At 39.4% G+C, this 24,366-nt stretch overlaps 1 protein-coding gene across 10 annotated transcripts in view; it reads right to left on the reverse strand.

Moving 5' to 3' along the window:
• Nucleotides 1–466: 466 nt before the first annotated feature.
• LOC122400598 overlaps nucleotides 467–24,366 on the reverse strand; it is a 55,944-nt gene continuing 32,044 nt past the window's right edge. The window contains exons 2-7 of one of the 10 annotated variants that reach the window (XM_043402124.1): nucleotides 17,923–23,147; nucleotides 16,752–17,553; nucleotides 7,768–7,929; nucleotides 5,129–5,387; nucleotides 4,638–4,931; nucleotides 467–3,975 (exon numbers count right to left, since the gene is read on the reverse strand). In XM_043402124.1, coding sequence (XP_043258059.1) covers nucleotides 3,761–3,975; nucleotides 4,638–4,931; nucleotides 5,129–5,387; nucleotides 7,768–7,929; nucleotides 16,752–17,255 — 1,434 coding nt within the window. In that variant the 5' untranslated portion in view covers nucleotides 17,256–17,553; nucleotides 17,923–23,147 and the 3' untranslated portion in view covers nucleotides 467–3,760. Of the gene's footprint in view, nucleotides 3,976–4,637; nucleotides 4,932–5,128; nucleotides 5,388–7,767; nucleotides 7,930–16,751; nucleotides 23,330–24,366 lie in introns of those variants that run through there. The other 9 variants (XM_043402126.1, XM_043402125.1, XM_043402128.1 and 6 more) reach the window with 9 other exon arrangements.

The following is a 24,366-nucleotide window of genomic DNA, read 5'->3' on the forward strand; positions in this document are numbered from 1 at the left end:
GACAAAACTTGAGTTCTTCCGTATTTTATAAGATCCGCGCTAATAAATAAGCAACCGGCCAAAAGGTAGAGAAAGGGCTGCCATCTAGCGTCGAAGATAGCGAACTATTTCACGACAAACTTGGACGTTTTCCCACCAGGTTTTCTTACATTGTATTTTCGGGAAAAGAATTCTTTCCTCGAAAATGCGTAGTATTTCGAGGGTATGTGTATTCACCAAAAATGATTGTAAACGACCCCCGCAACTAAAAATAATTTTCTCAGAATGATCTGAAACAGTTTTATGACCTAATTTGACCTTTTTATACCTAAATTGCCATAAATCTGACGGAAAGGAATGGTTGACGGGAGTAGCTGAATGAAATCACAGTCACTCCACAAACAGTCTAATATAAATAATTATCGATACAATCGTATACAAGAGCACTTAAATAGGAGGGGATAGGTTTCTAATCGGCTTGACAAGTTCGTGACAGAAAGTAAACGTTCGGTGTGTTCAAAGTATTTAATCGACTAGATGTGACTTTAGCCTTCGATATACAAGTTAGATTTTCAAATAGAGAGGTAATAGCTGGTAAAATGTTCACTCGAACCCCTAGGCGTACGATGAGAGAAAAAGCACACAGCTCGCGTGACGTGATTAGTAGAAGTTATTTATTATTACCTCGTCGTATTCGTTGTACATGATATAATAAACCTATCGTAATCGCAAAGTATCAATGTATCGTACAATCTCATCCCGTCCGACGAAACAAATTTCTTCGAATCCGCGATACGGATCCAAGGGCGTTTTACAAACCCGATCGTAAAGTTACCCTGAACAGGCGTACTCCCACGTGGAGCAAAAGTATTTTCGTAAACAAACTTGTGCAGACAAAGAATCGTTATTCAACGGCGTATTCTCCTCAATGGACAGAAACCAATCACACCTCACGTATCGAGTCACGCAGTCACGCGGTCCACAACCGCGACCAATCGCACACGAATACTTACGTGTATCGTTTTTCGTCGCGATACACGTGGGATCACAGTAAAATCGCGAAAATTTTTTTTTTCTTTTCTTTTTTTTTTTTTTTCTTTTATTCTTATTATTCGTCGCCGCCTTATAGTTAAGATCATCTTGTTCCACATTTTTTTTGTTTCAGCGAGTACGAAGGGACGTATTGTAAGTATACGCCGTCCGGGTCCTTAAAAATCTACGTTACCGATCGCGCCTGCGCAATCGTCCTAGCTATTGTCTGTATGCAACAAGCGTATATTGACTATACGTTTTTTTATTTGATATTTTCGTTAAGTTTTTTTTTTATTTATTTGTACTACAATGCCAATTCACGCTACTCGTCCTCGTTCTAAAAACTTCTACGGGCACCTAAGAAAGATTTGATTAAGCTTTCCCCGCGTATTCCGACGAATCTACCCTCTCCCTGCGTATCCCCAAAAAATTCGGAGATCCATCCGGTTTAACAACGAATAGAATATAAATTCAAAATTTAAACAGCGATCCTGTCTTTGCAAACGTTTTCGTAATCATTATTGTGCGACATCTGAATCCCGAAGAGAAAGAATAAGAAGAACAAGTTCGATCGCGCATCTCCGAGCGGAGCAAAACGAAAAAACCTCGTCGCCATTTAAGTTTCAAAGTCATAATTCATCCGTTCACGCTCACGACACGGACAATCCAGGCAAGGATATGTAATTATCAAACGTGTGAATTGTAATTGATAAAAGACTTGGAGATTACGTTACAGTAGCCTCTACCGTCGAGTTCCGGTCTCGCCTAAATTTATTTCAAAGAGCAGCATTTTCAAAGAAGTGTCTATCGAGAAGTATTCGCGAACGCGTTCGCATCGTCCTTGTGATATAATACGGCAATCGTTCGAATATCACAGTTTATCGAGTATATATGATATGTAGTCAGCGATTCGATCGATAAGTCGTTCGATAGTAATAAAAATTGTCTCGCGGTGTGTCTATTTACATGCAAATGTTCGTTCCGTTTCTCGTTGGTCGAGCGGACGCGATATATAATAACGTTTCGCTGAACGTCGGATGAAATATATGTAAAGTCGAAAAATACAAACTGGCCAGAGGCGTAACTAGACGGGTGTGCAGCCCGTAAGCGTACAAGATTCTCGTTGAGATTTCCCTAAAGCGTATACGAAGCTGCCTCCGTTACGATTTCGTTTCTTCGACAGAGATCACAGCTCTCCGATTCATCGACCAGGGCACTCGTTTCGCGAGATCTGCTGGATTCGTACGATAACGTCGACCAGACTTACCGGCAACCGGGACAAAATGGCCGACAAAACGTAGAAGAATAAGTCCAACGACTTGACATCGACGTTTGAATAATGTCGTTTGTAATACAATTTGTTATCAGTAGTAGAATCTGTTTGTAACGAAATTTACTCAAGTATCCGTTTCAAAACAAGCGACATTATTCGTATTTATCTTTGGTATAAGTATTTAGTTTGATGGCCTTTACAGTATCTAACAAATTGTATGCTTCAAGTTTTGCCAAAGTCGTATGGAAATGGACGTGGAAAAATATGTTTATTTAACCGTAATAATGAACTTAACCTTAATTTAAATAGTTTCAGATACGAATCTTTAATTAGAAGATAATATTGTATTAATTTTTTGTATGCTTTTTCAGGACTTAATTGACTACATATTACTCTAGGAAGCGTCAATATGTTAGAATCAAACAGATTGGGGAAAAGTATGTGAAGCGCCTGGTACTGCTTGGTACGTGCGAGAAATACACGGTACGAAATAAAAATAACTCGCAGTGCATCGTGGTGCCTTCACTCTTCGTCTATTTCATTACTGTCAACCATTTTGCCTCGGTGTCTGGCGACTCCGCCGATAAAGATGCAAGCGGCGTGTTATGACACGCGAACCTCGTGGCGCCGCGATGGTGGCGCGACGGTGATGTAAGAAAATAAGTGACTTTATAGAACCGGAAACGAGAAGATCGTATCGCACTGATTGGCGGGCTACCGGTGTCGCGGGCAGGCTTTACGATTGCACGAAACGAGCCTTCGAACGATTCTGCCTCGTCTCGCCCGGAAATCGCTATGTAGTACATTGTTGGGCAGCCTTTATTTCCGCACGACGAACATTAACTTTAAATTCGTTCGTAACCTAACTTTTGCTCGATGCTTTGCTGGCTTACAGTCCACGAATGAATCCTTATTTACGACCGAAACGTAAACGAAAGCTAGCCAACGAATTTAACAATTTTATTCGCCGTTCGAAAATTAAATTTTCCCAACTTTCCTTATGCGACAACTTTTGTTTCCATGAGACGACCAAGTGGAGCAAAACGAAACAACGTGACTGTAACAGAACCGCTGTTATATGTATAAATAGCAACGAACCATTTCTAAATTCTATGTACATCGTATTAACAAAAAGAAAAGGTATAAAATAAAATATACTGTTCACATTCGATATCGTCTCATGGAACGTGCTATATCTTATCGACTAGAGCAGGATTTCCCAAAGTGCTCACAACGAATGACAAATCAATCGAGTCGAAAGCACAGTGTGGCACATGATCGACAAAGTTTGGGAATCCCTGGACTAGAGTGTCGAAGACTACGTTAGTCAACAACCCGCGCTGGCGCTGCGCGCGCATCGCAAACGGTCCTTCGGCGCGCAATTCGAAATTCGTTCTCCGACCACGAATCTCACAGGGTTGCCCTGCCCAATTGCATCCTGGCGTCGTTGGCGCGTCGTCGACGTTTCTTGACGAATCAGAAACACACCGAGGGCCTGTAGAGACCCGTGTATCCGCAAAGTCGGGCGCGCAACGCTGGCAACAGTATGGCCGCCGCGGAAAGATTGTCTTGCAGCTGCGAGCACTCGCAGATCAGTAGGTACATCTTGTCGCCCTGTGACATGGATTTGTGCAGCGTGATGCGTCTCAGGCCCACCGACTTCGGCAAATATCGGTACATCATACGGGCGCCTGCAATAAATCAAGTTTTCATGTTGTAGTTTCAGGTTATGTATCTTACAAAGAGACTGTAGGGTAGTGGAAATCGCTTTTGAAACGGATGTAGTAAACATATTAATAACCTACTAGCGTTTCAAAAGTGATTTCCACTATCGTAAGGTCCCCTTGTTAACGTATTGCTCTCTCCACCTTGACGCTCTTCGCCCCATACCAATATCTCGTAAACGGTTCAAGTCATAAAAAAGTTCAACGAGAGAAATTTACATGACTTTTGGGGGGTCCTGTCGATTAGATGGAAAAGAGAGGACAGGGAGAGTGTTTCGTCCCGGGTCTGCTAACTCGTCGATAAGGCATCCTAGCAGACCCTGCCTTAGACGTCAGGATATTGGGAGTTATTTGACGTTCGTATATGTATATGCAGAGGGAAGGTCGGAGTGCTTGCGAGAGGAACAGTACCCTCTGGCGACAACTACGGAAGCCGATGGACCCCACAACTTTAAGCCATTACTTTTTTTTTATTCTTGACCACCCCGAGTCACAAAGGTCGACTTAGTTTTCCAGCCAGTAGAGGTAAATTGCAATTAAAACGATATCGTTGGAGTCCCATATCTATCTAAGCATTGTTGGAACTCCAAGTTGGGACAGTGTGGTTAGAGATAGAGAAATAGAGTTACCGGTCCAGTAGAGCCAGTTCTGTTCGAACTTGAGGCCGTCGTCGCCCTCGAACACTTTAAAAATCGAGACAATGTAGCCAGTGGACGGAATCGGTGGTCTTACACCAGGTGGCTCCAATGGCGGCCTCGCGATGGTCGCCACCTCGTTGAACAGGTCCAGCGTGTGGCTGGCCGCGTATCGCAGATCGCGTGGATCGAACTTCCTCAGAGCAGCGCATTGAACCTCGTTATAAAAGTCCACGGGATCCGTGTTCTGTTTGTTGATTAGGTAGTAGGTGATGAACGGGAAATCCGCTGAAAGTATTCGAGTATCGGGTTAACGACGGGGAACAATGAGAGACGTCTCGTTAAGGGATGACGAAGCGTCCAATTTAGCATCGCGTCCACCGAGATCCCCTGTCCGCGGTTTCGACAACCGACGAGGCGCGTTGGATCGCGTTACAAGCGAGGCGTGGTCGGTTCTAATCTATTACAAGGCGACGTCGAATTACCATTTTTCTCCATGTTCGTGAGCAGAATGCTCTGGGAGGCGGAGGGTGCTATTTCGGCGACCAACTCGGCCGCAGTGTCCCGTTGCAGAACCAACGGACGGGAAACGGGAGTCTCGATTAAAGGATCCAGCGGCTCCAGGGGCGTCATGAAATGCGCCAGAACACATTGCTTCGGGTCCTCGACCTCCAGGACCGACAGCGGGCTGCCTGGTCTCTTTTTATCCGCGATCGGGGCGTGCTGGAACGAGTTGGAATAAAGCTGTGATTGGAAAAAGACAAATTAATTCGCTCCTCCGTTTGACTACCAGCCACGGCTATTATCGTTCATTCATCAGGACAGTCCAATAATTCCTACTCTTTCGTCGTAAAAGTCAAAGGGCTGGCCATGTGCTCGAGGCATTAGGGCTGTGCAAAAGATTATTATAGATCTCTTTATTAATCTCGCTCCAAGAATTCATTTTAAACTACTGTGACGAATTGAATAAATTGAAACTTGTTTTAATGTTTAGGGTTTTAAAATTGACTACCTAGGATATTAAAGTAGAATTCGCAAAAATGAACGTGAATGAAGAGTGTTTGTATCAAGGGGATGAAACTTTTTCAAACTGGGCGGCTCGATAACTCAGTCAATTTTCATCCGATTTACTCAAAATTTGGTATGATGATTCCTAATACTATTCTCTTTGGTTGCGCCCACGGAATTTTCGATCGAATAATTAGTTTCGACGTGGTGTTAAAAGAAATATAGACTTTCTCACAGGTTTTCGGCATCTTTTCTTCAAAGTTCCTCCATTTTATAATAAATTATTATAGTTGTACAATTGAAGCTACTGTCTTATAGCTTAAGAGAATTGCATGATTTCTTGTTTTAGAATTTGCAGTAAAATATTACTATTATGTCTATAATAATTAATATTTTTATACGAAATTTTTACAGCAAGTAGTTCAAGAAATGTACCTTCAAGAACATTAAACATTTATTAGAAAAAGTTTCAAAGTCACCCTCCAAAAAATTCTTGAAAATTGCTTTTATTCTCAGCCATGACAATGGTTTCCAACCCTTAATAGAAACAATTACTTCGATGCAATTTTCTTGGTAATTTCCTTGTACGTAATTTTCATTCACAAAAACCGTTTAAAGAACTTCCTTGTACGTCCAACAGTTTTAAAGATCGGAAGATTGAAACTTTAAAGGGTAGCAATACTTATTCGCTCTAGGAACTTGCGAAACGTCAAAATGGAGGACGTTTCGTGGATGTTCCTTGACAGTTGACTCTCATAAGATATCAAATGTGTCAACCGTGACTAGTCACTCGTTACAAGTTTGTTTCCAAGTTCTATATATCTAATTTAGCGAAATTAATTAGTTTTATATTTTTTTATAATAGGAAAACGATGCGATTCTTTTCAATATGACTGAATTTGAATTCCATCCAAAGACACTCCCTCTGGTAAGCGCGGACCGATCTGATAGAATGAAATAATAGGGAAAACAGGATATTTTTACTCGTTAGTCGCGGTACATGCGTTATTTCCGTTACGTTAGTACGTCACTCGTTGGACATGCGTTTGTTGTTCTTCGCCTCGGTGGCCACACTTTTGTCTATTTTTAAGCGTCTGAGGCCGTCCAGCAAGGTCACCGCTGGTCGCGGTTAATCGCGACTCTAAGGCCAATAACTCGAGCATTCTGGTTTCAGCAGGTGCATTCACGATTAACGTAGTTTTATGCAGATCATTCTCCGTGCGCTGGAAAATTCTGTCCAACGAACAGGGTGAGTTGCCAAAATCGTAGCGCTTCGAACGCTTCGTTTTGTACTGGGTGACTCTAGTCACTGGGCCGGAAAAAAATTTTGTGTGATTTCATAACCCTTATTATCCTATAACACTTATACAATAGCATAAAATCAATATTATAGGAGATACGTCAGGTTTTCTTGGATAGAAAAGTGTATTAAAATTAAAAGCTAAAGTGTGTTTGTGCAGTTTTGTTTCTGTTAAAAAGGGGCTGAACAACCGAACAATGGAAAAGTATCGAGAACAGTGCAAGGAACTGTTTAGAATGCAATCGGAGTTCGAGCAGTTGCAATATTAAAGATAAAATGAAGTATCTCATAAAATATTGAGTTTTTGATTACCCAATGAATCGATTTATGCGAAGAAAACGAGGAGCCTCCGGTTGAAGAGAAAAATTCAATTGCACTTGGAAAAGGTCAGGTTATAGAATAATATAGATTATTTAACCACGCAACATTTTATTATAATATCCTAGCCCAGTTTATAGACACTTCTTATTTGGTACTAATTCGCTCTCAAATTAATATCGAAGCAAAAACAAAACTTTTTAGTAAATTATTTTCGAAAGTCTAATGCCAAGCCTCGTATATTGAAATTGATATCGAACGAGTTCTAATTTTTACGAACGTGGCAGCGCTAAATTAATTTTACTTTAAAAAGTATAATATTTAAGATCTTTGATGGCCTCGTAGACTTTACAAAATTTTCAAAGCAGGCAAAGGTCTTTTGCAAAGGGTTACGGGACTCTTTGAGTTCTCATACACGATTCAAGATGTCTTCGAAAGCTTAAACAATAGTTAAATAGAAGCTTAAATGCAAATTAGTGCGAAATAAATTAGACGTACCGGTACACCTGCTGGCAAAAAGCGTTCGAGAGACGCGAGGGGGATGATGAAACAGTCTCGGTCCAACGTGGCCAAAGAAATTGGTTCCCCGCGGGGTGGACTGTTCCCGGAAACCACGAGTGGCGTGTACGCGCCGGATGTCCGGTTGCCGCTGAAGGAAACCTATGAGCATCGTTTGAATCAATTAATTCCCACGGACTCGCAATAGATTTATGACAAAATGTTATTTACTGCTTGCAACGATAAAATCATGTAAATTATACAGGTGGAAATAATTTTACGAAAGAATTTCTCAGTTTTTCTCAAAGTTGCACAGTTTTAAGAGACATATGTAGCCCTGGAAAGACTTTTAAATATTTTTTCTTTCGTTCTAATCGAACAGACGAAAATAAATTCAACGATCTTCTAAACCATCAATAGATCATTCAACGCATTACAATTTGAGGAACTTTTTTACACAACAATTAATAACTTTTGGACGATGTGTATCAAATGCAATGGCTGAAAATAATTATAGGTTTACTATTCTCTGTGAACATTCTTGTTGCACCACTTAGTTGAGTTGGAGCAGTCTAAACATTAAAACGTAACTTCTTCAAAAATTTGTAAAAAATCATAATATTAATAGAGCGAAATAATTTTAGGTTTAAGATATTCTTTGTAAGAATGATGTAAATTTTGGATTTTTTTCTCGAAGTTAATGTAGAACTATAATTTCTAAATATTTTGTATTCAATTTTAGATTAAATTGAGCCTTCATAGCATAATGGACTGCGGGAAACGTTTAACTGATTTTGAAAAGTTCAAGTTATTTTTTTTAAAGGATATGAGCCTTTCGAACTGAAAAATTACGAATAATATTGTAAAATTAGGAGAAAAATATGGCAGTGAAGAGTCTACGTGTCCTTCAGGAAGACTTTCTAGGAAAGATCGAGGAGAAATCTTTCAAGAAACTCGAAAAAATGAACTCAATACAAGTCAAATAAAAACTAAATTAGACTTGAGAGTAACTGCTCGACATGTTCGACAAGTCTTAAACTCAAGTGGAACTATATATTATGAAAAACGAGCGAAAAAACCTCCTCTAAGAGAACTTCGTAAAGCGGAAGTGGGTTTAAAAATGGAGAACAGTGTTTTTGAACAAAAATGTTGAAGAAAATGCAGCTTTATGATATAAAATTACAGTAAATCTGATGTCAATAAAATGAATCTATTACTTCGGTCACTGTATACAGGGTGTTCGCGTTAAATTTGACCAGCATTTTTCTCGCAAACAGTAAGTACATGAAAAAAACGAAAGAGGGAAAAGTTTAAATATTTTTATGTACAATAAGATGAATGATACTAATTTCTTATACTTGCAATATTTTTCGAGAAACGAACGGGACCTTAAATTTTTTAAATCGAATGATTCACTCAGCATGAAAACAGTTGTCAAGACAAATTTAATTATACCTAACCCTGTATAAGAACGCAAACAGCGAAGATATATGTAATTATGTAAATGTTTTTAAGTATCTGCCCGCCACTGTATATTCGAGAATCCCTCCCACGAGTCTGATGTCATTATTCGCATGACTTGCAAGCTTGTCTTGGCGTTTCCCTCCCTGTCGTGGCCGTATACTCAAGAATACCCATCGTGCCAGCGATCCTCCGCTAACGAAGCATCCGCCATTCAATTATCCAAACCTCGTGATCCTGCACCGGGCGGCCATTAATCCGTTCGAACGACGAACCGTTCCGTGTCCGATCACGTACATTCTCCCGATGTACTCGTTTAATGTCGATCGTAAACAGGACGTCCATTGCCCCGTGTTTAGCAGAGTTTCCTTCTAGGCCCCGGTTCCGTTGCATTTTTAACGCCCGCGTCCGCCGAATTGCTCCTCGGAGTAACAAGTGAATTTCGAAGTCGATAGCGTCGTCCCAGGATGTAGGTTAACGCGATTCCTTTCGTTGTTCGTTGCGGTGCACGAAGTACCCGGAGACCGGGCCGTGATTTATGGCGACACGCGAACGCCTCTGACTGTTCCTGACATTTTGGGCCAGGTTGCACGACAGGGCGTGACATTCTCGACGTTGGAGACTTTTGGGCGGCGACGAAGACTGCGGAGGCTCGATAGTTCGCAACCGAGGCTCCAACGAAACTTGAAATTATCAATTAGTTCCGATATTTTGAAATAATTCCACAAAAATCACGAGTTATTCCCTCATCTACGTTTCTACTGTTTGTAAAATAATGTTGAGTAAAAGATTGTTAAAACTTTTGTATTTTACTTTGAAGTATCTGTTAATCGAATATAAAATAACAGAATTGAAGTGTTAACGTGAAACAGAAAAAAATACAATTTATAAGTTAGAAATTTCATCAAATAATTTCTATTTATAAAAGTTTACAGGTTCGTTCAAGCCCTGATCGTAACCATAGACACCTTACGTCGCAACCGCCATTTTCATTGCACGAATGCTCCCTCGAAGCATCGAAAACAGCCATTCTGAGCTGCGCGGAAGTTTAGAATAATTTATCGTAGATTTCAGAACGAGATGAAATACTCGAAGAGATCAATGATATTAAGACACGTACAGGGTGTCTTTTAATTGACCACAGTGAAGTGTCTTTAACGAGAAATATCCTGGTACAAATAGTTTTTAAAGGATCGATTCGTGTAAAATTTAGAAGCCATAAGAGACACCCGAGTGTTTCATCCTGCACAGAATGTTCTAACGCGTTTTTCGCTGAGAGGTCTCGAGTAATTTCCCTACCATTTTCCTGTCCTCTTTTCATATCGTTCCAAAGGACGTTTTCTCGCCTCAGGTTTCACGTTTGGCGAAGAGAAACGACAACGTTCCGGATATATTTACATTCGGCGGGAAACCGAGTAAAGTCGGGTGCGAAATACAAAACCAGCGGCTCCTGAAGACGCTGCGAATGTCCGACTGACAGATGGCGGGTCGCTTTACGTTCCACGGAAATGGATTCCCGTCCGACAATTTTTTTAATTCGCCCGAGTGCTGACCCCGTAAAACTTTAACGATGTTGCCTCCACGGCGATGTATTATTCCGCGTCGATGCAGCCGAGCGTGGCGCGTTTTTTCGAGTGGAAATAAAGTATAGAGTTCAGGATTCGCGGTGCCCGATTAACAGAGGACGAAGGTTAATTTTTGGTCCGCCATTCTGCCCGGCACGAGACCGTTCGTAAATTGTTTTTAAGCGGAGAATTTTTTTATTGGACTTTATGAAGCTCCTTTACTCCATCGAACAGGGCGGTGGTCTAAGAAAAGGGCTCCACCCTTTAGTCTCGCATAAATATACCATGCAGACACGAGTCTACACACAATTTGTAAAAATAACCCATCCTAACGATATGGGTAGTTAATTTTTTCTTTCCCGAAATCTTCTCTAACTACCCTTAAAATTTAGGGCAAAGATAGGAGACTTCAATTGACAAAATACAATTGAAATTATTAGAATTAGAATACTCCAATAATAATGTTTTTTTCTTCCTTGAAATCTTTTCAAAAACTGCCCTTAAAATTTGGGTCAAAGGTATGAGATTTTAATCGACGAAATAGAAATAGAAATAATAATAATCTGTATAGAAATGATTAAACTTAGAATATTCCAAATTTCGTTGGAAATGTTATTTAATATGACTGTTACTTTGGGCGATATTATATTAAAATGCCGTGTTTAACTCGAAATATAATTGAAATTATTAAAATTAGAATATTCCAAATTTCGAGGAAAATATTGTTTAGTATAACTGTTACTTTGGACGATATTAAAATGAAACACGTTCTGCACAGAGTAGGAGAGGCCATTTTATTCCTCTTGAACACTGCTGAGGGGTAAATGCTGAGGATAAAATGAGAAACAAGCGTTACATAAACAATAATCGCGTGGTCACTCGCATTCAATTTGTTCCAATATCGGACGACAGGTTGTATCCACTTCTCGGAACAACTATAGCCCCAGCAACCTACATGGATGAACCAATGTCCAATGACAGTGGCCTTGAAACTTGCCAGCCTACGCTTGTGTTATTAGTATTAATGACAATTGCTTAGCAATTTATAAGTCGACACCTCCATTCGTGCTATTACAAAACCACTAAGAACATTCTGATCCCACTACGATAATATTAAAACAAAGAAAACGAGATATTTTTTGATATAAGTAATTAGAAAAATTGCGTAAAAGTGAAGCGTCTGACCCAGTCATGCTTTTCAACCTAATCTCAATCTGTACTATCAGAGAATCGTAAGGTGGAACTTAGGTGCGATTGTAGGTCAGGGCTGCTTTGTCAAAATCATAGCACGTGAAATAATTTTTAAAGAAGAATTAAATTAAAAATTAAATAATACTTAAAATTAGCAACATAAGTGATCTTAAATATGTACATTATTCAAAAGTTAATTGTGTTATCCGGGGTCCTCTTGATGTTGTTAATTTCAAATTAGTATTATTATTTATTTAATTCGTACCTTTCCATATACTTTGACAAGTTCATCTAATATAATATTTATCCCTTACTTTTCTTCCAGAGGCTTATAATTTACGATCAGTGTCTCAGTATTAAGTTGTTTTAATAAAATCCATTTAAAAAGTATAATAAAGTATTATTTTTTCAATTTGTCACTGTTGGGCCCTGTTTAGTATCGGTCCTCAGGAGTCAATTTCTGTCGAATTCTATAATCATCGAAAACCTTAGCATTTCAAGAAAAGAACGCCATTTTGAAAGATTGTAAAATCACCGAGGAGCATCTAAATTAATTAATAAAGTAACTAAATTAATTTTATTCTGAAAAATGCCACTTGTAAACTATAATATTTAAGATCTTCGAGGGCCCCGTAGACTTTACAAAATTTCCAAGACATTCGACGACAAAGGTCTTTTGCAGAGCGTTTTGACGCCATTTTGAAAGATCGTAAGATCATCCAGAAGCATCTAAATTAATTTTATTTTGAAAATTGTCACTTGTAAACTATAATATTTAAGATCTTCGAGGGCCCCGTAGACTTTACAAAATTTCCAAGACATTCGACGACAAAGGTCTTTTGCAGAGCGTTTTGACGCCATTTTGAAAGATCGTAAGATCATCGAGAAGCATCTAAATTAATTTTATTTTGAAAATTGTCACTTGTAAACTATAATATTTAAGATCTTCGAGGGCCCCGTAGACTTTACAAAATTTCCAAGACATTCAATGACAAAGGTCTTTTGCAGAGCGTTTTGACGGCATTTTGAGAGATCGTAAGATCATCGAAAAGCATCTAAATTAATTTTATTTTAAAAATTGCCACTTGTAAACTATAATATTTAAGATCTTCGAGGGCCCCGTAGACTTTACAAAATTTCCAAGACATTCAATGACAAAGGTCTTTTGCAGAGCGTTTTGACGGCATTTTGAGAGATCGTAAGATCATCGAAAAGCATCTAAATTAATTTTATTTTAAAAATTGCCACTTGTAAACTATAATATTTAAGATCTTCGAGGGCCCCGTAGACTTTACAAAATTTCCAAGACATTCGACGACAAAGGTCTTTTGCAGAGCGTTTTGACGCCATTTTGAAAGATCGTAAGATCATCGAGAAGCATCTAAATTAATTTTATTTTGAAAATTGCCACTTGTAAACTATAATATTTAAGATCTTCGAGGGCCCCGTAGACTTTACAGAATTTCCAAGACATTCGACGACAAAGGTCTTTTGCAGAGCGTTTTGACGCCATTTTGAAAGATCGTAAGATCATCGAGAAGCATCTAAATTAATTTTATTTTAAAAATTGCCACTTGTAAACTATAATATTTAAGATCTTCGAGGGCCCCGTAGACTTTACAGAATTTCCAAGACATTCGACGACAAAGGTCTTTTGCAGAGCGTTTTGACGCCATTTTGAGAGATCGTAAGATCATCGAGAAGCATCGTAGACTCGTCGACGGAGTATTCGTGCTTCGTAGTTGGATTTTTCGTGTCGGAATGGCGATGTACCAGGAGTCCTGCTGGTCCTCAGACAACGAGTCAGCGCAACGATCTAGCGAGGAATTCGGGATCAATCGGTGGTCCGGAATGGGCACAATGAGCGGCGGATATCGAGCATAGTCCGGCCGGCTCCCAGGAAATTTATGGCACGTCGCGAGATCCGCCTTGGCGTGCAATAAGATAGCGAGTTTGCGTGCCGCGGCGTAGGTGTAACTTCGTGCGGTCGGTTCCGTGCACGGCCACTCGTTTCCGCCATAATTCCGTCCCGCGAAACTATCCCGTGTTCGAGGGCACTCGTCGTTCTCCCAGTACGTGCATCCTGGCCCAAGGCGTCCACTTCCCCGCTGAAATATCGTCACGAGTGTCCGACTAGCCGTGTTTCAGGTAGCTAACCACTCGTCGATGGCCAGTCTTGTTCGAGGGATGGGTTACACCGTACAATTTGCACGATTACTCGGTCTTGCTCGGTCGGCCATTGGAAAAAAAACTATACTCCGAAACTCTTTCCACCCCTCGATTCGTGACTTGAGCTTTCGCGGTCCTACATACGTCGATCTAGGGTATTTCGTTCCTGGTCTTGAGTCAATGTACCATTTTTTTACTATTCGATCTTCTCGCAAAAGAAGCATTTCATAATCATTTAATTAACATAATTTTAATACAGTTTTATATTAAAAGTTACTTGGCAGTCGGTGTTCACCTAATCCCCCTTATGTTTGTTATTTTATCTCTTAATTACAAGTATTCTTCGACCAAACACATACTACATTCATTCAAAATTAGTCTTCTACTGTAATTTTTGCTATTTCTCGTTGTAAATATTTGTAAATATTACTGAAAGAGTAATAAATACATATGTAAAATGTCCATGCTAGAAGTTGTATAGTTTCTTTATAAAAAAAATATCAAAGAGAACATATAAAACGCGTTTTACAGTAGAAGACCCCCATAAATAAAAATACATTTTTCCTATATATTTAGTAATTTTTTACGAGTTGAAAAACATTTAATAATAATTTCTGTGTAAATTGAATAAACTCTACTTATTTTCGTTTTCCTTAAGAAAAATATAACAAGAAATGTATAACCGATTATTGAGGGTAAAATTGTTTGACGAAAAAAGCCTTAACGCAGTTAATATTCTTTACATTTTGCAAAGATTGAAGATTCTCGTCGAGAGTCGCATTGGATCCTGTGTTTTCTGAGCCGGAGCACTTCTCCTTGATAAATTGAACGAGTTAAGTCGACGACACATCGAGATACACGATATTGTCCCCGTGCAAACGAGTCACGAGTGACAACGCCTGGTTTGGATGTCGACTTTTAAGCTTTGAAACCAGCTCGGTGGCTGAGGCGGCTCCTGACTGATTAAATTCAACCCACATTCTACTAACTGGCGACACTTGAATCCTAATCTCTGGTTAGATACGAGAGAACGATTCTAGCGTGCAATCGGGTGCATCAAGATCGTTCGTCTCTTAGGTCGGCCCGACGCCATGATTGGAGATTAATTCTAGCCCTTTTGGGGTTGGCAAATAGGATCTGCGAACCATCCTGGAATCGCCAGAGGCTCTAAGCAGGTTGCTTCTCGACGTTACACGGGCTAAGTTTATCTTTGGAATTCCTTCCTTTCGAATGTCGAAGTCGAGAAGAATTATCTGACTGAATTTAATTTGACTCTGTTTTGAGCAACGATCGTTTCAAATATTTTTAAATCATCTTACAAAGAACTTCCAGTGAATTTTTATCATCGGTTATGCCATTATTTCAACGACGAAATGATTATTTCGAAAGTTATTTTACGAAATAACATAACGTAAGTGTATTTAAAAAATGAAATAGCCGTGAAGGAGGATAACCTGTTATTTTAAATAGTCTTTCGAACAACGTTGCCTCGAGTGTGCTCAGTCTGCTCGAGACACACTTAAGAGATATCTAAAGTGACGCTTCGGAGTACAAAACCGAGTACTTGTATCTTCTATAACTTCAACTTCTTGAATGAAAGCATTTTATCGTTAAACGTGTACTTAAAGTAAAATTTGCAAGACTTTTCTACCAAAGACTGTCCTCACAAAATATCGCTATATTTGTTCAACGGAGTACATCTACAGTTAAGGGTCACACTTTCCACTGCTCTAATCCATCGATGAAGACGAGAAATAAAACGACAAATTGAACATCTACGTTTAAGCAGATAATATTATGTCATTCACAGATGTGGATTTTAAATCTGAATAAATATTATTAGTACTTAAAGATATTCTCTGTTAAAAGGTATTAAAATGGCAGCGGTTAAAATTTGTTAGCGCACCACGAGAGAACACCCATCCGGATGAAACCTCCATTTTGAATAAAAAATCAACTCCGGGTTAAAATACAAATATTCTTGTCCTTTATAAATAATGTATATTCATATAGCACGGGCCACAGACTCCACGAACGTGTACATCCACTGCAATAAATTTTTCAAAAATCATGAATATTTAACGCGTTCACCCTGGTTAATCCAATTCGTGATACCTCTCAGATCATTCTCGGTGCCTGTACTTTGTTGGGACCTTAAAAGATCAGTTCTGGGAGGAATTGTAAATTTTTTAAACAGAAAAATTATCTCAATTGGAGAAATAAAGCTCGCGAATTGGATTGGGCCTTCTTTGACTTTGAAAAATACAAAGTTGAAGTAAGTATAATTTAAATTAATTATTTGTGATGTAAAAAATGAAAAACATGTGAACGGTAAACCGACTGTTTGTAGCAGCGTTCCTCCGAGAACAGTGATTAGTAAGGTAAGTAAGAATAAATAAATTTAATTAAACAAAATTATTATAAATAGAAAAGTTTCTGCTAAAGTCTGTTGCAATTGTGTTGACAATAATATATAAATTTTGTATTCTATGAATTATTTAGTAAATATTATATACAACACTTTTTCATTAATTATACTAAATACTGTTCAGATTTCTTTTACCCCAGTGATGTTCCTAGTTCTGCTAGATAGCTCACCTGTCTGGAGGCAGTCGGTGTCGGAGGTTCTGAAGGGTCCTTCTGCAGCGTGGATTGGGTCTTCCTCCTCGCCTGGCTCGCAGCCCCTGACGCTTGCGCGGACCCGCTGCCCCCACCACCGCCCCACTTGATCACATGAGGCCCGGAGTTCCTTCTGGGTGGTGGTCCCAATCGCTCGGTCGGTTCCTCGGGCGGGCACCCAAGGGCGCCGCCTGACGGTGGCGTAAGGAACAGGTGAGTCCTATACCCGTAGCCCTGGTGCTCGTGATCGGCCATCGACGGGAAGTAGCCGAATTCTCTGCTCCGTCTGATCGGTCCCCGCGCCCCTACGGCCGCCTGAGTGGCGCCACGCACGACGCCGAAACGTGGCCCCGAGTACCCCAAGGTACCCGACGTGTACGCGCCTCCTAGGGCCGTGCGACCCTCCAATCCGCCTCCACCTCCTCCTCCACCACCACCGAAGCCCTTCTCGCCGCTGAAGTTCTTGCGGAACATAAGATTCATGACTGACAATGACGACAACCGAACCACGTCCAAAATGTATCACCGTGTGTTTCGTGACACGGTGTCGAGTTTTGCTTTTTAAACAAGCAGCGGCGGCGGTGGTGGTGGTGCTCGACGATCACGAAAGCTTCCCTATGTGTGTGTTTGTGTCCAGTCCGCGACTATGTGTTTCCGTTTCTCGTTTTCGATTCGATCAGCAACTAATTCACCAGAGCGTTTCTTTGGCGGGAGCCTACGCCGAGTTTAATTCACGATCGTATCGCGCGGTGGCGCCGTTCAGGCGTGCCAACCAAAGTCACTAGATACGTAAAGCACCATCGAGTTTGTATATTCACGATATTTTATATTATAATTTCCGTACCACGAGGGAGTTCCTAGTGCTACCCACCTTTCCCCCTTCACCGCGAGCTAATTATGCGACTGGTATATAAGGTTACTAGAGCGATACGACGAAGTATCCTTAAATGTCAAAACATTTAACCTATATCAACCCATTGCGGACATTTTGGAGTACGAACGTTAAGAAAGCACAAGAAAACTAACCTATATTTATAAATCGCATTATTTTAATTTAATTGACAAAATTAATTTTTGTTCATTTATAAAGAATTTCCAGTCTGACGAAGAAACATAAAAACTGCGTTAACTTAGACGGTACTTTACGTACGTAGGGACTTTAAGTCTAACGAGTCGGAGCTGTCGAGCTCCGAACTGTTGCACTTACGATCGAAACCCTCGATCGCATGTTTCGTGGGGAATAAGGTTCGTTTTCGGAGGAAAAATGGACGCTGCTAGGGGCATCAGCCAAGGGGAATGCCAACGGTGTTAATGAGTGTTTTTAAGCGGTTCGACGTGTCTCGACACACTCGAGTTATTCGTTTTGTTAGAGGTGCACGCCGATTAAGTGGCTCCGCGTCCGCCAAGGTTCGAGGGTTTCGTTAGGGGATTCCGGAATGATTTATTCGCCGACGCGAGAGGTGTCAGAGTCGCTTTCTGTCCAGTAAAAAGTTTCCAAGTGGGTCTTAACGAGCGTTTCCCGTATCTAGCCAATCACCAGCGCCGCGTAAAACTTTTATTCCGCGCCATTTTTCCCGGCCTTCGAAATTACTTATACCGCAGCCAGCCTGCCTCCTATATTGGAAACTGAAGAGATTGTCCTTGGATGGAATTCAAATTTACCGATCAGAAGTTTCGACGAAGATTACTTCAAAACTTTTCGTCGCGTTTACTAATGACTAATAAATAGTATCGTCAGAACTACCAATTTTATTTATTTCTATACAACTGCCAAACTAAGAAAAATATTGGGAATATATTTAAAATAGAAGCTGTACTCTTTCTGGAAGTCTATGAATTAGTAAGAGAACATTTTCTTTGAAAATTAAATTTAGTCTTACTTCGAAGATGGCTTCGTTTTAATTACTTTTTAAGTGTCTTTTCTAACTTAGAAATGGTATACACATAAATAAAACAAATATTTGAGCAAGTAATATTACTAAAATGCTTGCAGCAATCCATTTCAATTCGCGTCTCGATTCGAAACTTTTTTTCGAGTCGCTGAACGAAGCCATCTTGCAATTATGCAATCTGTTTTTGCGCGGCTCGGGTCTTGTTTAAACGACCCTGTCGACGAGTTCCCAGGAGCAATACAGACCTAACCCAGATCCTACTTTCGAACGACGTTTAATCTCATCTTCCTGTATCGTTTCGATCCAACTTGTCGTGCGAAAGAAAAGAAGTTTCACAATTTAGTTACGCGCGATCTAAGTTCCGCCCTTAGATTCTAGCGCGAACGACGATATAGCCGCGCTCGATTTAACTCGACGGAAACTTCAAGGTCCGCAATTATAATTGCGCCTCTTCGTCGACGAAACAGCGAATGATAGCGTGCTCGTGCGGAAATTGAAGATCTCTATCGCCTCCTATTACGATTCTGATTACGAATTAAAAGTACAACTGGGTACACCTAGTTGGGAACTACAGATGACCAAAACAATAACTCGACTATCCCGGATTTGAGATCACAATTTTCTGTATTGGATTCCATGCTACTTACAGCTGATAGATCCAGACTCTTGATACATTTTATTAAATTAGCGTGATAAGTAACAAACGAAGAATCGAAGACAAGACATAGACGAGTATCATAACAATTAACTAACAACATAATTTGTATTTCGTTTAATTTACGTTTGGTGTATACGTCTGTACAAGTCAGTGTTCCGAAACGAATAATTTTGTATAAAAATTTGATCGATAATTACGAATTGAACTAAGTTTGATGATGATTTTATTCACGACTGGGAGGAAATAAAGTAAGGGAACGGTAATGCTTGACAATCGATCCGACAAACACGAGCAACATTATAAGATTAGAATCTGACGAGCTCGCCACAGTGGTATAGTATTTGTCGAATGCGAGCGAAGAATTAAACGTAACGAACACAACTAATAATTGACCTGAGAAGTAATTTGAACTAACGTTGGACCATAGATTGAGCAATGGAACGAGTTTCCCTCTACCCGCGATAATTTTCCTACCGATTTGACGTCGACTGGAGACCGCCTATCTTCCGTTACGAGGCACGTGCACGACAGTAATCGTCCCCAAGTACGATTTGCGACCCAAAACCGACATCTCGGCGTAGTCGTTAAGCGACTTCGCAACGTTCGGTGGAAAAACTTTTGTTGCTTCGATTTCGACGCGACCGAAGAACCACCGCGACGCTGCTTTCCTTCGTCTTTCTCGACTTCATGCACAAACTCTTGGACCTTCACACGGAAAGCAAACAACAAGCAACGAACAGCTGGACAAAGAGGACCGATCTGATTAGACGTTCACGACACCACGAGGATTAGTCTGGTTAGAGTTCTCTACGTCTACTCAAAAATACAACGAAGCTCCACACATTGACCGCCATTTTTATGAAATTGGACACCTGTAAATACTGAAGTTTCTCGTTTACAGTAAGTTCTCGGGTTTCACGGTTATTTTGCTACGAGCTTTTTTAAAAATGCTACGAACAGATAATGTTGCACGAGGAAAGAAAGGTTAGTTCTGCGTTAATGTAAAATAAAATTCAGATAAATCCGTTGCGTCGATGGGAAGAATAATAGGATTTTTTAAGTAGAGAGTCTTACGTCTGACTGAAACGACTCAATACTACTTGCAATTTCTTCCGAAGACTGAACTTTCTTTCTCCATATAATATCCCTCTATATTACAAATTGTACTTGGTTTCTGAACAATTATATGGACGATATTCATAAATTTTAAATTTCAATTAAAACAAAAATATTTTAATGTTTCTAAAAATCTGAGTCTTGGATATTGTAGATGGGGTCCCAAAATCAGGCTTAAAAAATGTTAAATGGATCTACGCGTAAGATTAAATAAAAGGAAATTTCGTTTAATATCTAAACACATAAATATGTATCATACAAGGACATAAGTAGAAGCGTAATGGAGTATTTACGAATCCGCGTAACTCGAGAACTTACTGTATCGCCATTTGTGTACGAACTAAGGACACTGCATTGATTTTATATCGTATATTGTGAACTCCGAAGAGGTCTATTAGCCGAAGATTTTTATTACAATAATATTCGACATTTCGAAATTCATTTGTTGCTTTATGGATCACAAATAATACGATAGGAAGTTTGTCAAGATTGTTGATCATGTCTATCAACTTCGGAAGTAAACAGTTTATTGCTTCCTTTCGATCATCTATTTGTTCGACCCTCTTCGTGCAAATACATCTCTAAGAAATCAATATTAAACAAAATGTTATACCTATGGAAAAGTGACAGAGATTTCTAACGGAAGCTGGAAATTAGTGTCTGAACTCACGAATAATATAAATCACGTGTATGGACAATGTGGAGGATCCTGATTGTCTTCTAAATATACTGAGTAATTATTGACACTCTGTTAAATGATAAGAGAAGAAATGTATGGCAAAATATAAATTGTAACACGATTCAATCTAAATGTTTGCAAATAATTTTGTTAAACATTGCTCGTATATAGAAGTATTGTAGGAAGAAAGATTGGTCCAGGAAGGAATTGCAAGTAGTATTGTGTCGTTATGGTCAGACTAAGGTCCGCGACTCAAGAAAAATTACTCGACGCTGTTCACATTCGATTTATCGATATTTCTACGCTCAATTTGATGGAAAACTGATCTTTCTTCCTATAAAACTTTACGTTCTAGACATTTTTGTGTTCGCCTTGTCCAATCATCCGCTGAGTAATGTACCATCTATCTTATATAATGTAGAACTTTATGATTTAAGTGTGAGATTCTATTTCTGGCCTACTCGATTATTATGCACACATATTATAATTCGTATTTCTTGCATATTTCATTACACATTCAAAATGGAGACTTTTTTATCGATGTCTCGAGAACTAATTTTTAAAAAATCGCGCATCAAGCGATAGAGAATGTTATTGAGAATATTTGTACTAAATTAAATTCGTTTAAAGGATTTCTTAGTTATCGCATATTTTTATTAACTCTGATATGAATAAATATGGACATTTAAAAAGTATTGTTTTCAAATTCATCTCGATTAAAAGCACCGATTTCTTTTAAAAAAATCGTGAAAATACCGCTCATTTGAGGCCTAGTAAAGGTGATAAATCAAAAAGAAATAAATTAGTTCTTCTTTGCAGTTTCTTAATGTTTGAACCTTACAAAATTCGTATGCAAATTCGTAACAATTTCTATACTTTTACATTGTTATATTACATACAATCGAATGCTTTTTGATTAGTCCACATCAGATAATTTTTTAAAATACATAATGTAATACAAATGATGTTAAACTAAAATTTGTTTCGCTACTTATTTTTGTAACCTTGCTAAAGTTCGCAAATCCTAATTAATTTTCCTCGACATCTCGACTTGAAAATTAATTTTTCTAGCTCCATGGTGGTGAATCCTGTCACATACGAATGACATAGCAATCAAAGCGTTAAAGATGTATTTACCCGAACAGGATCGATCGAACGATCCCTCAGACATCCCGACGCGATCGAAAATCGACCTCTCGCGTCACAAAAATTGCACATTGCAACACTACGGCGGGTCAACGTGTCGAAAGGAAAACCACGATCACGGACACATTCAGCGATCGATGTTATCAACTTCCTAGGTAGCGTTACACAGACCAACGAATCGCCGAAAGAGGGTTTCCCGGACGTATGTACAGTCGAAGGGCTTTGGAGGACGATTTCCGGGGTAACAGGATTCGCGCGTGGAACGGATAAAGGGTTCACAGAGAACGTTCCCCGGACGCGTACGTCCTGTTCTTCACAGCCACGGATTCACGCACACAATTCACAAATAAAAAAAATGATAAACCAACATGGAACATTGACACGGGAACAATAGACACAGTCGCGGGCGACAGTGAGACACTGATCAGCGTCCTTGAACTCGGTACCTTGTGCGTTCGTTGCGTGGTTGCGAGACGAAACGAAACTGCAGTTCAAAACCCGCGTGGTATCACTGTGACACACGGATCGCGGGACACGTGTTCCGCGATAGATCGATAAAACGATTTGAAATATTCACGTAGCGCGGTTTGATGTGTATCGTGCGCGCGCCAAGGTCCTCGAGCAACCTCCCGTTTACGGTTATCTTTCCTAAAGGCCCCGCCGATTCCTTCCTCGAGCACTGACTGTTTCCCGAACGGAAGCTCGATCAACAGACGATCGATCGATCGCCGGGGGGAATGCTAGACGCGCGCGTCCTCGACGGCCGACGCGGCGAAAGTGAGGGTAGCCTGGCTACGCCACGCGACGTCCTCGACGCCGACCGTGTACGAGGCGTCGCGACGGTGACCAGGTCCGCTATCGTTCGCCAACCACTGCTGGCGATTCTGGCCCGATCCACCGAATCCAAATAAAATTAATAACTAGAAAAGTTCTCGACATTCGCGGAGATATTTCAAGGGATACTCTATCGAAAATGTGTACTTTTAATTAAGGCCCTTCTCGATCATTTTTTTGTTTTTTTTGACAGCGTACTATTAACCCCTTGACGTACGATTTAATTTCAAATAATTCGTCAAAAATTCGTGTTCTATTTAATTTTATTTGAATTTGTAATTCGTATTCTATTTAATTTTATTTGAATTTGTAATTCGTGTTCTATTTAATTTTATTTGAATTTGTAATTCGTATTCTATTTAATTTTATTTGAATTTGTAATTCGTGTTCTATTTAATTTTATTTGAATTTGTTCGTACAAGGAATAACCACGAAAAAAAATAGATTTGTTTTATTAAAAATGTGCTGATTTTAATGTATAGGTAAGACTTGATGACAAGTGAGTACCCTTAGAATGGTGAAACACGACGTCAAGTACTTGTAACGAGTTAGACTCGTCATTGTACGCCAAGGGGTTAATTAAGACCCTCTTCGACCATTTCTTTTTTTTTTTGACAGCGAATTGCACAACTTTTTTATATCGAAATATTTCACGCGTGTTTATCTATATTTATGGAACGAGTATACATGTTTGTTTGCAAGTGAAATAGTACTGATCACGTGTGTTCTAGAACGTGGTAAATAGCAACGTTGTGGCTTCCATTCTACGTGTTGCAAACTAAAAAAATATGAAAGAAACGAGGAGTTTGGACATTAAATTCTGCATATATATTTTTCGGATTGTATTCTTCGGGAGACGATAACAATAAATCGATTTTTTCTAAGGTTTGCAGTAGAATAAATAATTCTTTAGAATAGCCACGAAAGACAAAGAGTCGTCGTTACTTGCAGTTCTGTAGTTTTTTGCAAATATCTCGTAAATCGTTGATTTTAGACAAAAAATAATTACACAAAATTTAACAAACATAAAATTCTCTATAAAAATGATTCAATTTGTATTATCAACAACGTTAATAGTTTAGACGCAAATTTAGCGTAAATACACTAATAGAAAGTCCATTTATTATCGAGTTGTACAATCATTATTTGCCATTTTTTAATATAGTCGATGTGTATGTCACTTTTTGAGAAGATCTTGGGCTTCAAATTCATCGATATTTTAATTGCATAAAAAATGTGTCAAGCTGTTAGGACCTTAATTTAAAGTCC

Source organism: Colletes gigas, unplaced genomic scaffold (genome assembly GCF_013123115.1).
Source record: "Colletes gigas isolate AHSC1104 unplaced genomic scaffold, ASM1312311v1 Colletes_gigas_Sc00019, whole genome shotgun sequence".
In the NCBI taxonomy this organism is placed as follows: Eukaryota; Metazoa; Arthropoda; class Insecta; order Hymenoptera; family Colletidae; genus Colletes; species Colletes gigas.